The sequence below is a fragment of the Apaloderma vittatum genome, unplaced genomic scaffold (genome assembly GCF_000703405.1).
Source record: "Apaloderma vittatum isolate BGI_N311 unplaced genomic scaffold, ASM70340v1 scaffold7571, whole genome shotgun sequence".
Lineage (NCBI taxonomy): Eukaryota > Metazoa > Chordata > Aves > Trogoniformes > Trogonidae > Apaloderma > Apaloderma vittatum.
This window is the reverse complement of record NW_009698434.1, coordinates 4,830-20,656: the sequence shown is the minus strand read 5'-3', so window position 1 is coordinate 20,656 and position 15,827 is coordinate 4,830. Positions and strand designations below refer to the sequence as shown.

General features: G+C 34.9%; 1 protein-coding gene across 1 annotated transcript; it reads right to left on the bottom strand.

The window, feature by feature from the left end:
- Positions 1-397: 397 nt before the first annotated feature.
- TOMM5 (translocase of outer mitochondrial membrane 5 homolog (yeast)) lies at positions 398-625 on the bottom strand. The gene is made up of 2 exons (XM_009878007.1): positions 585-625; positions 398-533 (listed from the first exon to the last, which is right to left on the bottom strand). The coding sequence occupies exons 1-2, from the start codon at positions 623-625 to the stop codon at positions 398-400; spliced, it is 177 nt and encodes a 58-aa protein (XP_009876309.1).
- Positions 626-15,827: the final 15,202 nt, after the last annotated feature.

Sequence of the window (15,827 nt, the reverse complement as noted above, 5' to 3'; positions counted from 1 at the left end):
GAAAATATATTATAGATTTCATGGTTAGTGTATTAGAGCCCCTTAGTTTTGATGTGTTTTTTTCTTATAATTGAGCTTTTCTCTTTACAAGAAAGGATTATTATTATTGTTTTCACTTTACAGTTAGAGAACTGAGTCACAGAGAAACTAGTATGTCATCCATGGTAAAGACAAAAAATATAGAAGTGGTAACCGCCAGCATATATTTCAAAACCCAGGTGAGTATTGTATTCCAGTATTGGAAACCATCTATCATTTTGCATCTCACTGTTAAAAAAAAAATTGTTGAGTTTAATTGGTAGCATTCATTCTTTTCTGTTGTTTTTTCATGTATCTTGTCACATCCAGTGAACTTCTATGAAGGACAGAAGTAAACATACTGAGTCTTTTTAAGTGTTCATATACTGTCCAGCTTCTTCAGGGTGAAAGGAGTGATCCACAGCAGTGTGACGTAGATGAGGAAGTTGTGGGTGGAAGTAAGGACATTGTAATGCATTTCTTTAATCCCAAAGTGAATGCAAAAACTCAGAATGCTGAAATTATATACAGTTTATGCTTAGCTGTGTGAGAGTCATATTGAATACCTCAAAATCACGGGTTCACGTTGCTCATTTGTATCATGCATACCGAATACTTTTATGGGAGTCATCAGTGGGTTAATTTAAGTTACCTTAAATTTGAAGAAACTAAAATAACTAATTCTGACAGATAAGTTAAAAATGAAGCTTTTAAGCTAATAAACTAGTAAGGTAAAAATCAACTTAGATAGTGAGGGTATGTAGTGAGGAGCTAGTCCTAGGGCAAGAAAGCACTGAACGATTTCTCTTTCTTCCAGCCTATATTGCTATCCGTTAGTGTTAATCTATCCAATAGTGTTAATCTCTGCATCAGCTTTGATGCATACTGCATCTGGTGGAGTAATGTCAGAGCCAGATGTACACCTGCAGGTAATTTGCCAACATATATTATGCCTATGTCCTGGATCTGCTTCCTCCCCTTTTTCACCTTCTTTCTGTTCCCAAAAAACTAGAGTGCATTTTAAGCATTTTACAGCACTTGAATTTCCTGTCTTTTTAACATAAGATGGCTCAGGTTCTGACTCCAAAGACATTTTGAGCATTTTCTGCTAGAAACAAACAAAATCACTTCAAAATTTCGTAAAACTAAATCAAAACCATGTAACACTAGAGTCTCCATGGATAAAACACATGATACTATAAAGCATGTACTGTATGCAAGGATGTATACATTGTCATGCCTGATTATCTACCTGTATGATGACAGTCAGATGATCAGTTTTGGAACTGTTCTTATGTACTTACTATGCATATTTTAAACACTTTACATGACTTGAAGGCATCTCACAGAGCTTGTAAATCCAGTGGTTTTGCATTTTTTTTGTGATCTGAAGTTCCTACACGTTAGATTTGGTCATTTTAGTGCCAGAAGAGAATTAGCAAATTGCATCCATAAGTAGGTGTCCCAACTTTTTTAATATTGTGGTGACACTTTTATGAGAGACCCTGAGATACAAACCATTAAATGAAGGAGCATACTAAAGAATTCACTGACCCCCTGAGTAGATCTTTATGTAAGGCCAAGTTTGTGAGAAAGATGTTCTTGTCCCACATTTTTAAAGTTGCAAATGGCTGGGGTAAGGAGATAGGTAATAATATAACTTCACAAATATTGAATCAATGCTGACACTTGCATATCTTATTCATGTTACTGTTGATGGTTTAAGAATTTCACAGTTACTGGAGTGCTGTATCTTTTTAGAGCAGATATTGTTAATCAGGAGGATTATACCAAAAATGAGTGAAAATTTGATACACAAACCTCTTGCATAGGCATAATCATTTCAGTTTGGGAAGTGAGATTTGGACCCAGATTAGTAAAGCAAAAATTTTCTTCCCAATATTTTTCATCTGCTCCATTGCAATGCATAAGTCTGTATAATTTATCAAAAAAAAATCACACTAATATTCATCTTCCAGTGAAAATGGATCATCATAAAAGCAATTGTGAAAAATAGGCCGAATTTATCAGGAGTCATCACATTGCGGTACATTAGAAAATAGCTAATCTTTTTGTTTCAGCGAAAGAGGGAAAGGTTTTGGGGGTTTTTTAACTCTCATATGCTCCAATTTCAAAATTTTCTTTCTTTCTTTTTTCCCTCCGAGTATCTTGAATGGACAGACTTCTTTAAGCAAACAATGAAAATTTCTGTTAAGTTTGTTTTCTTTAATGTAGAACTTAAATAAAGTGTATCCAAAAGGTGTTTTGTTTTGCATTTTTTTCACTTCTAGACTTTCATTATGTGAAATTCTATTTTCGTAGTTTGGTTATATAAGAATATGTAAAGCTGGGAACAGTTCCAACTCACTATGAAGAAGTAACTGTATTTTGCTGAAAAAAAGTTAAAGCTCTGAGCACTGTCACATGGAGAATAAATGAGGCCAATTAATTCAGTTTTTCTAAAAGTGAAAATACTTTAGAACATGAAAAACATGGATTTAACTAATTGATTAACACTCTGGAGATACACTATTGGCCACAAACACTTACTGTGAGACAATGTATGGAATGGCTCCCATTGTATCTGCATGCAATAAACTGTCTTTTGTTAAGGATAAACTAAATGTTATAAAAATAAATAACTATCTGTAATGGATAAGGCAAAAGATTCATTTATCTGAGAATTCTCCTACCAGCAGTGGTGAAATGCAGATGCCAGGAACAAATCACAGTGTATATATATATATGTAAACATATTTTAAACTCCCAAGTAAATAGTGATAGTTCTTCACAATATTCTCCCAGCCTCCAAGAACTGACATCTCAGTTACATCCAGAAACAATGGTCGTATTTCTGAATTGCAGAGTCCTTTTTGCTTTGCATGAAGGTTCTTCAGTTGTCGCTTGAGTTCCTGCAGACTTTCGGCACATATTAAGCCAAGAAGCTTTACAGTTTAACTACAGACAACCAAGAAACACTCGCTTTTCTTCTTTATGAACTTACTACTTTTACCTGATGTTAGTTCATGATTCATAAAGTCCAGTGGGAAACTAATCTCTCTTCACACCTCCATATCACCACAGATGTTCTCCAGGCCACTCTTTCTCTTAAGGCTTCTGACTTAGCATTTCCATGTCTCCAGGGAGACCTTTCTGCAGCCTTTCAGTACTTACAGGAGGCCTACAGGGAACGTGGGGACGACTCTTTCTCAGGGAGTGTAGTGATAGGACAAAGGGCTTGGTTTCAAACTGAAAGAGAGTGGATTTAGATCAGATATTAGGAAGAAATTCTTTTCTATGGGGGTGGTGAGACATTGACACCGGTTGCTCAGAGAAACAAACAACAAATCAGAACATTTTCTTTAAAAATACCTATATATTTCTGGATTTATGTAAAAACAAATGTTTTGAACAAAATTGAATGTAAAGAATTTAGGCCTAGAAAGTTAAAATAGATATCTTTAAGCAACAGTAGTGATATCATAAGACTCAAGTTTCTCCTGAACCGAGATGGTTAATCTCACTTAAGATCACTGTTCCTTTCCCTTCCTGGAATGGACCACAGTCTCACTCCCACGGAGACCTACTAGTCAAGATAGCAGTAATCTCACTATAAAGAATTCAGTTCTGAGCTCTGAAACAGAACTTGTACACAGCATAAAATCTTGCTGGCTAACTTCCAACACTTAAAGAGCCTCAAAGCTTTTGATAGGAGCAGCAAAGACCTGACTTGCAGACAGCTAATGATTCGGTTTCCAGACAAACAAATCCATTTGGGAAATGGCAGACCAACTGTCATTAAAAGGCTTCCAACAGTGCAGGTCACTATACCATATCTAATGGAAAGGTCATCTCTCAGGAAAGGTCAGAAAACAGCAAGAGCTTTCTACTTTTTTACTTCAGATCATTCCATTGAAACAGACCGCAAAATGAGTGGAAGGAGACGGTTCAGCCACACGGTTGCATATTCTGACTGTCTGGCTTGTCAAGAGAGCACAGAGGCTTTAGTATAGAAAGATGTATGAACTAGGACAAAGAAGATATAACACCAGTACAAAATGTATATTTTACTGTTGCTTAAACACAGCAATTATGGCTAGCTGCCTGACAGTGCCGGCTCATACTCAGCAAAATGTTTTCTTTAAGTTAGATATGTGGGAATTATTATTTAAAAAAAAAAAGAAAAAAAAAAGAAAAAGAATGTATGATATCTACTAGGAACATTTTAAATGTTATTTTAATTTGCACCCAGTCCAAAGTTCAGCTCAGACCTCTCCCCAAGAAGTCAGGAAATGTAACTCTTTGCTATGGCTAAAGGATTAACAAAACTCCACCACGAATATAAAAACATCTCTGCATACTCTAGAGCAATTTTCACCTTCCAGTAGCTAATTAGTTCAAAAGTGGATCTCCCTATATGTTCCAGGTCCAGAAAATTTTTAAACGTATGGCCTCTTAGCACATGGTAAAATAAAAAATGGACAAAATCCATGGAAATATGATATGCATTCGCATAAAATTTGCTGCTGAATCTTTATGGATCTCTCTTCTGTTTTGCTGGTATTCCTATCCTGTATCACATATCATTTTTATTACTTAAATCTTTCAGATAGTAAGGGTCATCTCCAGAACACACAAAATCAGTTTCTCCAGCTATAGTGACATTACTTATCATTTACTGGTTTTTTTAGGGAGTATTCTGGATGTTTTGGCGTACATGTCTCTCGTTAATTTTTTCTGATTCATAAGTTATAAATTGCTTTTTTTTCCAGTATTTTATGATTGGATGTTTGTCTGTAAAGTTCTTACGTTTTGTTTGTGATGATACTGATCCTGTGCAATTCCAGACTAGAGAAGCAAAGAGGATCATTTTTTGATCAGAGTATCAAATTATTCTTTGCCTCATTCTTTATGATGAAACTACTTTATGTCTAATTTTCACTTGCAAAAGGCAAGAGCAAGCCAAAAGAGCTTCACACATTGCAATTCACACGGCTAATAACATTTTCAAATTCTGATGAGAAATAAGCATTTCCTGTCACTTCTAATGCACTTATATTTCAATGTATATTTTAAAGAAAATTTGTTTTTAAGAAAAGAAATCTTTTGAATATCTTACTATGTGCTGAGTATCTAGTCCTAGAAAGATGATTCAGGTTGCACCTTGAAGATAATCCAGGGAAGATATGGGCTGACAGTTAAAATTAATTTGAATTGTTCAAAAAATAAGGGTATCCTTAGATTCATTTGCATAATATACTAATTCTATATTCTACATTCTTTAGAGTATGTGACTATGAGAACTACTGAGTGTGAAATCTTTATTATTTACTACTTAAAAAGAAGATTTTTTTCCTTTTATGATTTTTTTGTTTAAGTTATTTTAGTTGATTCAGATTGAATAATAAAAAAATACTAAAGGCTTTTCACTAAACAGTAGTTTTAGTGGGATGTCAGAAGAGAAAATATGGAGTAAATTTGTGTAATCTAAATGTCTTTTTCTGACGGTCATTTGTGCTGAGTGAATAGTTTTATAGCAATAATTATTAAACCTTTCTGCTATTTAGTCACTCCATAATACCATTTTCAGTTACTCAAAATTTGCTTTATTCCAGCGAGAACTTTTTGGGATAAAAGTTATTTTAATCAAGAAAATTACTTTTGAATTCATAATGGCGATTCTTATGTAATGGCATTAAGTAAACAAATTATGCATCATTATTTGTATTTCATGTAAGCATGCATATATAATTTCTTTATGAAATTAACAGGTATACTTTGATTTTCAGTCTGACTGTAACAGTAATAGCTAGCATTATGCTGGTTAGTTATGTCATTTATAAAAGTGAAGTGCAAATTGCTATAAGAAATATTATAGTTGAATACAAATTGAAAAATCTCTTCATTGGAAGTGCAGACATATGAATACTAATTTCTCTGAATGTTCACACTAACATATATCAAACACATAAGTATCTAGAGAAAGTATATGTAAAAGAGCTCAAGAATTGAAATGTGAATCTAATTCTGCTAGAGTAGGGCCCACTGTTCAACTGAAACTTGTCTCTGCACTCTTCAAGTCAGTACATTTTCCCTCACAAAGTGTAAAAATACTTGATATAAATTTTAGTCCCTTCATTGTCAGCACTTTTCATGGATACAAGTAAATAACTGTCTACATCCTTTAGATTCAGAGATATTACTTGCCACCCTTTTGGATTATGCTTAATGGGTTTTTTTCAGCTAAGTAACTGAGCCAAAACGCAAGGTCCATCTCTTTCAGTTTCCTTTTCCTTCAGATAGTTTCCCAGAGAGATGCTAATGGTGGATTTTTAGTATTTTCATGGAAAAATTTGGTTTATTTATTTAAATTGCTATTCAAACGTGTCTTTGCACTAAGTTTTCTTGAAATTATAATATCACTCATGAGCTCTCATTTCCACGTCAGTCTATTCAGTCCTTTGTCATTGAATTGTAACTGGGGAAAAAGGCAGGGAAGAGCGGAATACATATCTGTCATGCCAAATGTTTATACCATTACTTACATTTTTCATATTCCTTTGGACATTTTTGAAAAGTATTGGCAGTGATCACAAAAGGATTGTAGAATAAGTGTATCTGCATAAGTTGTTCTTACTGCTTATTGCTTCAGCTGTAACTGTGAATGTTAGCTGTTCGTTTCACAGTATCATTGTTTCAGCTGATTTCAGCATCTAGTTTCTTGGTCTCTATTGATTTTTTTTCTTCCTTGTCAGCGCCATGTATTACATCTTTGCTCTGCATTATTCTTTAAGAATCAATATGTAACTTTATGAAATTATTTAAATGTTTGGTTTAAGTTTTGTGATCTGATCTGTGGACATGGCTTTAAGTTATGAAACTATTTCTTTATTTCTTCAGTTGATTTCGATATTGATTATCTATTATTGCTTGTTTTACTGCCCCATGATGCTAAAAAACTGAATGCCAGAAGTTCATCTTATTGTCTTCTGTTATGCCTGGAAGTTTTTACCTCTGCACTTTGAATGAAATAATGCATACTAACAAGAATATTCCCTTGATGTCTAATTGTCTTTTACTGTATCCCCAAAATCATTTTGAGTTAGAAAGTAATGAATCATATGTTTAGTCAAGATATTAAGTGTTGTCTTTAATTAGAGATTTAGATGAGTGAAGTACAATTACAGGTTATGTAAAAACGTGTGCACACATTTAGTGCCCCCGTCTTTGACTAAAGTTTCCTTTATTCTGTTTTGAATGGAGTGAGACTCAGTCTCTTGATGAAGCACCACTCTAAGGCACCACAGGGTGAGGAGTACAGCAGGAAAACAGCAATGAACAAATGAAGCAGAGGCTGCAAACTTATCCAGCACCTGCAACACACAGGAGACTAGAAAAAAAACATCTCTTTGACTCGGGTAGTTTTCACAGTTTAGGCTTTCCCACACTGGTCTAGCACTGTGCTTCAACATGGATCAGGAGATCAGTGCCACATGGAGCTTGCTACTCAGTTTATATTCAGGGAACCCTTGTCTGCCTGCTGGAGAACACTCCTTTTCTATTAAAACATTGAAAAAACTAGGCTGTTTTCAACCCATGTTAGCCTTCAGTTTTACTTAGTCACCATTGCAATGATCTGGGAGGAAGCACTTAATCAGCTGCCATCACTTAGCTGAGGGTGTAGTCAGTTCTAAATCCTTCCAAAATACTCATAGACAGGTGCAGGGACATATCTCAAGTTAATTACGCCTTCCAACAGTACCAAATATTCATGTAATGCCAAGGAATGTCACGGGCCTTGCCAGTGCTCCAAAGGTGAAAGCTTTCATCTGCCGTTACCTTCACCTCTTCTACTGCTACCCCTGTTATTTCTCCTTATGGAAAAGTGATTCTCCACACTGAAAGGTCACAGACAGGAGCACCACCATAACTTCAGAGAGCGATGACATTTGAACACAAGTGAACTGGCGTTTAAAGGCCTTGAAGTGTTATTTGTGGAAGACTCCTTCTTTGACAGCGTATAAGAAAGTCCATGCTCCTGGAAATTAGTAAATCAAAACTCACTAAACCATCCAGATAGGATTTATATGATGACCAGGAGAGACTTTGCAAAGTTAAGTCGACTCCTGTATGGAGACCAATCTCCTATATAGAACAGCTTAATCTGGTTGGGGCACTGAATATTTAGCAAAACACACAGAAAACTTCTCCTTTCAAAGATGCTCTGGTAAGCTTGGGTAAGTCTCTCAGTCAACACGGGAAGTTAGAAATTTAATTTATACTTAGGCAGCCATGTACCATTATTGATCCTTTGTGGCTCAGTCTCAGAAACTCAAGTGATTTGGTTTCCTGAGGAGAAAAAAACCTTACCTGACCTTATAAAAGACTAAACTATGTTGTAAAACTGATCAGCAACTCAGTAATACTGTAATGAGACATACATTAGATATTGCTAATATCTCTAACAGAGCTGTTAAAAAAAATATTATTTTTTCTTCAGGAAATTTCTTCTTTTTTGAATAAAAATATCCCAATTATTTTGATTTGGAGATGTAGGCATGAAGCTTATGGTAGCTATGGAAGCAAATCTGGGAGTCTTGCACTTCCAATATACTGCACATGCTGTGTTTACTGATAGCAAAATATTTTCTATGAGATGCCAGTTTCTCCCCTGAACCAGGAAAGCCCATGATAGGAGTCTCATAGGTGTTCCCACATTGTGACAAACAAAAGAGAATGGGGATAAAAGACATATCAATGACAGTTCATATGAGTTACTTTAGAGAAATGCCTGTCAGAATATTTTTATTCAAATGTTTACTGGACTTTACCACAGTTATATGTACAGAATATATATTTGTTATTAATTTGTAATGTTTAGAAAAATAATTTGCATGTATCTAGCTTTTGCAAAAGCTATTAAAATAATTTCTACTTGACTTTTTTTAAACAGATCCTTTTATTTTTAAAGTGTTTTAATCAGTTAGATGACCGTATTAGTGACTATCCCACAGAGTTTAAGGCAGTCCTTAAGTTTTGGGCTCAACTTAACCACAGGGTGAATTACTGTAACAAGGGATTATTCTCTGAAGCTATACAAGATACTGAGCTTTCTAGACTTCTCATAATTTCCTTGCTAATGCTGAGGGATTCCTTTTTCTGATGTCTGCCTGCTATTTTTTATTTCAGGTTAGACATAGAACATTAGTATCCTTTCTAATGAGAAATTAGTATTATATTTTAAATTATGAAAGGAAATGTTTCTCTAAAGCAAAGATTTTTTAAAAAAATATTTTGAATATCAAATGCATGTAGCACAAAGAGTGCAGGTCCGCACTACTTGTCATGCTTTGTTCTCTGACTGGCACATCAAAACTCAGGACTGGCGTTGCAGATCTGTCATACACGTAGTGTGTGAATTATAGGTCAAACTCAGAAGTCCAACTCGAGGAGAAAGAATGAACGAAAGTCAGGATCCATTCTGAGCCTAGAAAAATAAATTATTTTCAATTTTAGATCTTCTGCAGTAGTTTTAAATTTAATTTACGGTATTGTACTTGGAACTTGGTGAGAAACGTGTATTCCTAATTAACTGCTTTCATTTAGGGCAAGAATACTTTAAAATGAACTATGTCCAGGACTGGAGTATACTTTTTACCACTACAGGGCACTCCTAACTAGTTTATATTCATGGGCCATGATAAGCTTGTGACTTATACTAGAACCCTAAATTGCACTCATGTCTAGTTCACATTTCCAAGCTGAAGTTAAATCCTGGACTGCATTAAAACTGCATCTTAGAATTGCACATGAAGCTGGAGAGTCTCTAACAGTACCAAGTCTGCCAAACTGACTTAATCATAGATTCATAGCAACGTTCAGGTTGGAAAAGAAATTTATGATCGTTGGGTCCAACCATTAAGCTATCAATGCGAGGGCCACGACTAAACAGTGTCCCTAAGCATCACATCTACCCATCTTTTAAATATCTCCAGGTGACTCAACCACTTCCCTGGGAAGCCCGTTCCAGTGATTGACAATCCTTTTGGTGAAGAAATTTTTCCTAATATTCTGTCTAAACTTTACCTGACACAACCTGAGTCCATGTTTAGCTCGAAACAAGAACAAGACTCTGAAGATTTGATTGGGCTATATAGCACCTGTAATTACATGACCCACTCCTCAGCAACTGAAGAAGACCCTGAACCTCACACTAGAGCTTTTCCTAGATACCAGTTTCTTCCTACTGCCTTAATAAAAAAACAATTTGTTCCTACTTTTCTAATAAAAATAAACAAAATTTAAAAAAATCTGAGAGAAGAAAGAAGAAATCAACACTGCAGAATCTTCTCTATTCTAATTTTCTCTTGGTGTGTTACACATGTAACCTTCAAAACAGCATACCTTCCAAGGATTCTACCAAGGTCCCAAACATCAGGCTTATGGAAATTTATCACTTTAAATATAAATTTTATTAAAAGATGAATTATGTAATTTGTTGTAAAGAGGCAATAAGGCTGATGCCATCAGGCCTGGAACAGGTGTGAACACGGTGATGTCAGGGTGCTCAGTCTCTCCAGTGAAGTACTCCTGCACTGTCCAGGGAGGCCACTGGTCTTCCCTGATGATCATCACAGACCTGATACTGATGATCTGGGAACAGTTCTGGTTTCTTGTCCTGCTCCTGCTGCAGTGCAGAGCACATGGCTCCTTGACTGGTACCACCAGGTAGTATCAGGCCCACTTCTTTGCACCCTGTTATCCTCTTTCCTGTTTCGTGGCCTTTCTTTTCACCACCATTGCTCCTCGCTTTTTCTGCCCAGTCTCTGCTCAAGTGAAAAACCTCCCCTAATTAATTTTTCTCTCCTGGTTCCAGCTGCAATATATCTGAACACAAATTTATTTTCTGATTATGTTACCTAGGTAGTCTCTTCCACACATCCCAGCGCTGTTTTTATTAGCCAGGTGCTGCTGCCCTTTCAGGACTGTACTCCACAAAAGGTGCCCAGAGTTTCCCTCCAGTTTTTGTGGAGTTTGACTGCAGCTTATTCAACTCATACTTAAAAAGTCTATGAAGCTTAATTATGCTTCATGGAAGGATTTGGAACTTTTGTTGGCTTCTCACACAATTTCTTATGTCATGTCCAGTAGATTTCCATGTCTTGCTCAGTTCTTGTAACCTCAGACCTGTTGAAAAGTCTCGACATTCGCCTACAGTCCTAACATGTCAAACCTGTGCTGAAACAAAATTAATATACTAAAAACTATCTAGTGTCTTTCCTCATGTCAGCTTAGGTAAATTGGTATAGAAAATGATGTAGTTTAACTGGTGTGACTTCCACATGTACAGATGCTCTGAGAAAAAGATACAGAGATACTGACTAAAGAGATTTTTCTCTGCTACACTAATACTTATTTATATACAGGTGTTTTAAAATAGTGAATACATATTCTATCTCTTCAAATTTATTTCATCTATCTAATGAATAATTACTAGCAACTATTAATCTACAATAATATTTATAAGATACATGATAAACGACATAAATTTGTATTTTTTTTATACAACAACTTGAAGAGGAAGTAAAGGCTGAAATTAAACCATTTCAAGAACGCTGAGGTTTTTTCTTGATCCGGTGGATGCTTTGAGAAGTCGTATGTAGAAAAACATCTCTGCTGTCTTTAGAAACTACATATACTGTGATAGTTGAGACATTAACTGATGAAATTTATTGAAAATATTCTTGCTTTCATCAGTAGCTAAATCTTTTCTGCTGTGGAAAGATGTGGTGTTTAAATAGGTTAAAAACTGTGCTTGAACTAGCAAATCTGTTTGAAAGGAGAGTGCTGACTGTGTACCACAATATGATAACTCTTTTGAAATGACAGGCATTAGTCCTGTACACACAACTTCTTGTATTCTCTCTAGCACAGATGTCTCCTGAGAATACTTTCCAATTGCTTTCCCAGAAGCACAAAGATCCTGCATTAAGACAGGGTAAAAAGGGAGCAGAGAATCTACCTCCAACCTTCATTAAATAGGTTGTGACTTTTCTTTTATTAATATAAATTGCTTCATTATGAGAGATCATCTAATTATTTCTGAATTCACAAAAGGATATTCAAATAGCCCTGAGGGAGATTTAAATTTCAGACTTTGCTAGAGAGAGATGGACATTTGAGACAGTTGTCAAGGAGCTTCTTATTTCAGATATCCTGAAAATTTTGATAGGTCTGAAATTAAAACTCACTGGATTGACAAAAAGATAAGAAATAAAAGAACGTCCAAACAAGATATATGTGTAAAACTTTGTGTTAGATAGTCATAGTGCTCAGAATTGCATTCATCTAACCATCAGGGGTTTGTAACAGAGTTTTAAATATTTTATTGGATTTTTAATAAAAAAAAAAAACGTTAATGGATAAGATATAGAGTGAGTGCACTACAATTTCAAAACTGATATATGGAAACTCCAGCAGCTTTGAGCTGAATCAATAAATCTCACAAGCTTGTGTTATGATGCCTTAGTACCTTGTCATTTACCATCCATTTCCAAAACCAGAAAACTATAATAAAAACATCAGGCTGTATTTTTGTTCAGAAACTGAAACACTTGAAGAGCTTGTGAGTAACAGTGTAAATAACTGTTTCTTTACTTCTGTGGAGCCAAATAATTTATAGAATTTCTTATTCTTTCTTTAATGATGTCCAGAAAATTGAGCACTCACCAGCATGGAGAAGACAAAAATTCAATGTCCAGATATACACAACAAGTTTAAACTGAAACTTTCCACAGAGCACAGAGTTACAAAGTGTGTGAGACCTGTGCCTTCTCCATGTTGAATGCTGTTCATATTTTTTTTCAAAACAAGACATTTACACAGCAAAACCTGGCACTCAGCCATTCCTTCTCCCTTTCAAAAGAGAATCATTGATATAGGCTCTTACTCCTCTTTGCTTGAAGTCTCTCTCTCAGTGACTATATAAAGATTTAAATGCAAATCAGAATCACCCTAATCAAAGGTTCTGCAGAAACTCTGATTCAGAGCAGTGGGTGGCCTGGCCTTTCAATTAGCAGGGAGATTAAAATCTGTGTCCTGAAATGGATTGTGTGGATTTAAGCTGTGACAGCATGTTCACACTTTATAATTATTAGACAGAAAACGAACATCACTTCACCGCATCCAGCAGTCTTAAATGATACTGTTGGGCAAATTTCACCTGCATTTGCAAATTATTTCATAAAAATAAAAAGTTAAACTCTGGGATTTTTTTTTAATATTTCATTGCTTTCCTTATCACCTCTTTCCTTCCCATTTTTGTCACCAACATTATCTGATGATATTTTATTGCAAGAAATAAATATGTGTACATTTATGTATTACTTTATGAATTATTAAGTAATAAATGTTTTTCTTTGGAGAGCACAGGAAAAAAGAAACAGAGAAAATAATGTGAATACAAATTAAAATATTGCAAAAGGTAAAAATTACTTTTAATAATTACTAAATACATCAGTTGCCATTGTTCTCATAATTCTGCTTCTGTTAAGCTGGAATTTAACCTACAATTTCTCACTGAACAAAAAAATAGGAAATATATTAGAACATTTGAACATCTTGTGGTATTGGAGACTAGACATAGGTGAAATTTGGGCTGGAAAGAGCTACTGTGTATAGATTAGAATTATGCAGTTGAGGGTTGGCCTGAGTTTAATTACTCAGTGCTTTTCTAGTTTTCTGGATCTGACTGGGTTAATTTATCTATATTTAGGGCAGACTTTATGCATAACATTTTCTTTGAAAGAGTTTCTTCTCTGACATATTATATACTTAACCTGGTGCAAAATTGCTTTGGTCGGTAGAATATATATTTGCAATTTGTCGAGAGAAAATACTGTCTCATATTCAAAACTTCAAAGAAAGGTTTGGTTTTGTTTTTAAAATAAAGACAGACTGTTTCAGGGAAGCTGCAGATCCAGGGGTGGAATCTCAGTGCAGCTGAAGCTACAGGAACTTTACAGTTGACATCAATGAAATTATGGCTTAATTTCTGATTTTCAGTTTGGTTCTTTCCAAGCATCTGTGTGCACTTAATTATGCGTGAAAATGCTCAGACTGTATGAGAGTCAGGTTTTTAATGGGCACGGGACCAATTAATATATGATTCTTTATTACTATCACCTGACATTAATGACAAGTAACTTTAGTGCAATACATCTTGCCTAATTTTATTGATTTCAGAATATGATCCACATGATTAAGGACTACACACTGGGCTCAGATATCTTATAGTCTCTTCATCTTCTTTGTACACAGAGTGTGGATTTAAAATATATCTGTGTGTGCCAGATTTTACAATTTTTTTTGTAATTCACAGCTGAAGATTTTGAGAAACGGTTTACTTCACTAAATCTAAGAAGAGATATTAAAATGCTGTTCTCTTGCTTTTTCTGTGTTATTCTATGTCATTATATGAAGCAGCCTGAGCTGCTTCTTAAGATATTTTTTTAACACATAACCTTATCAAGAGGGACATTTTCCTGAATCCACATGGACTTTTAAGACTTCAGCATCCTTTTTTTATCACTTTCCTTCTGTGGGAACCTACCATCCAACCATCCCAACTTCTCAGGTATTTACCACCTAAAATCTTCTTCAAAACAAATCAGGATGAGTTATTAAAATACTTTCATTGGTAGTCTGAGTAACCTTATATGGTTTTGCCAGATTACGAAGCCTTCCTTCCATGACTGAGCCCTAGAGGGCAATAACTTTTAGCAGAGACATTAATAAGTATCTGGCAGGTGTGTTATAATATCTTAGACTGCAGCTGCTGTTCTTAAGTGAACATCTGTCTACAAACTACATATCTTATGTTGAAAGAGCTTCTACTCCATAAATATTCTTGGTCAATTTTTCGTTCACTCTGGAAAGCTGAGATGAAGTCATGGGTCAATTTATTAAAGGGCCAATACACTAGACATTGGCACACTTCACAATTACAATTTCCAAGGCCATGTGATGTACATCTCTAATTCAAAGTAACCATAGAGTAATTAATCATCTGTATACCTCCTAGATCAGGATGAGATTAAGTTGAAGGTCTAGTGAAATAAAGCCTGTCTTTTGTTTGTTTGTTTTGTATTAAATATTTCCCCTTTCATCTAATTTCTTCAATCTTTTTAGTAAATTAGTCATGAACAAGCCAATATTTTTATCCACTGAGTTTTTTTTCCTCTTCTACTACGCTTTTTAGAACTAAGCCCTATGGGTAGCAAATGAGTTATTATTACTAGTCCCAGTACTGCACTCTGCCCTGTAGAAAAGCTTGGTGCAGCATTTCTACTCAGAATCCTTACTTCTTCTGAGTACCAGGAGGACCATCATTCTGCCTCATTAGTCTTTACTTGTAAGGATATTAGCTCTGATTTTGAAAATTGTTTGGCCTTTTCAGAAAAACTTCCTGTGCTGTTATTGGGTTGATTTGGTTTTTTATTCAGCATTTCATCTACCTACTTTTTCCCTGTCCATTTCACAAAAATCAAACAATTCCATGATGTTTGATTATTTTTTCTTCTGTTTTTCACTGATGGGCCTTTTGCTGCATTTTAATTTTGATAGTGGATGGAATAGGTTTTTAGGTATTTATATTTTATTTCTGTATAATATGTTTTTAAAATTCTGATGTTAAGGAATTATTTCCTCCAGAAGAAGATTACTGAAAACTGGTATTAATTATTATTTCAATATTTCAATATATCAGTAGTTAATTTAATTCATTCACATATGTGCATATATAAATGTGT

Excerpts from the sequence above, each read along its gene's own strand:
- TOMM5 (XM_009878007.1), bottom strand. The coding sequence starts at position 625 with ATGCATGATACAAATGAGCAACGTGAACCCGTGATTTTGAG. Across the intron at positions 534-584 it reads CGTGAACCCGTGATTTTGAG|CATTCTGAGTTTTTGCATTC; the intron begins GTATTCAATATG and ends ATATAATTTCAG.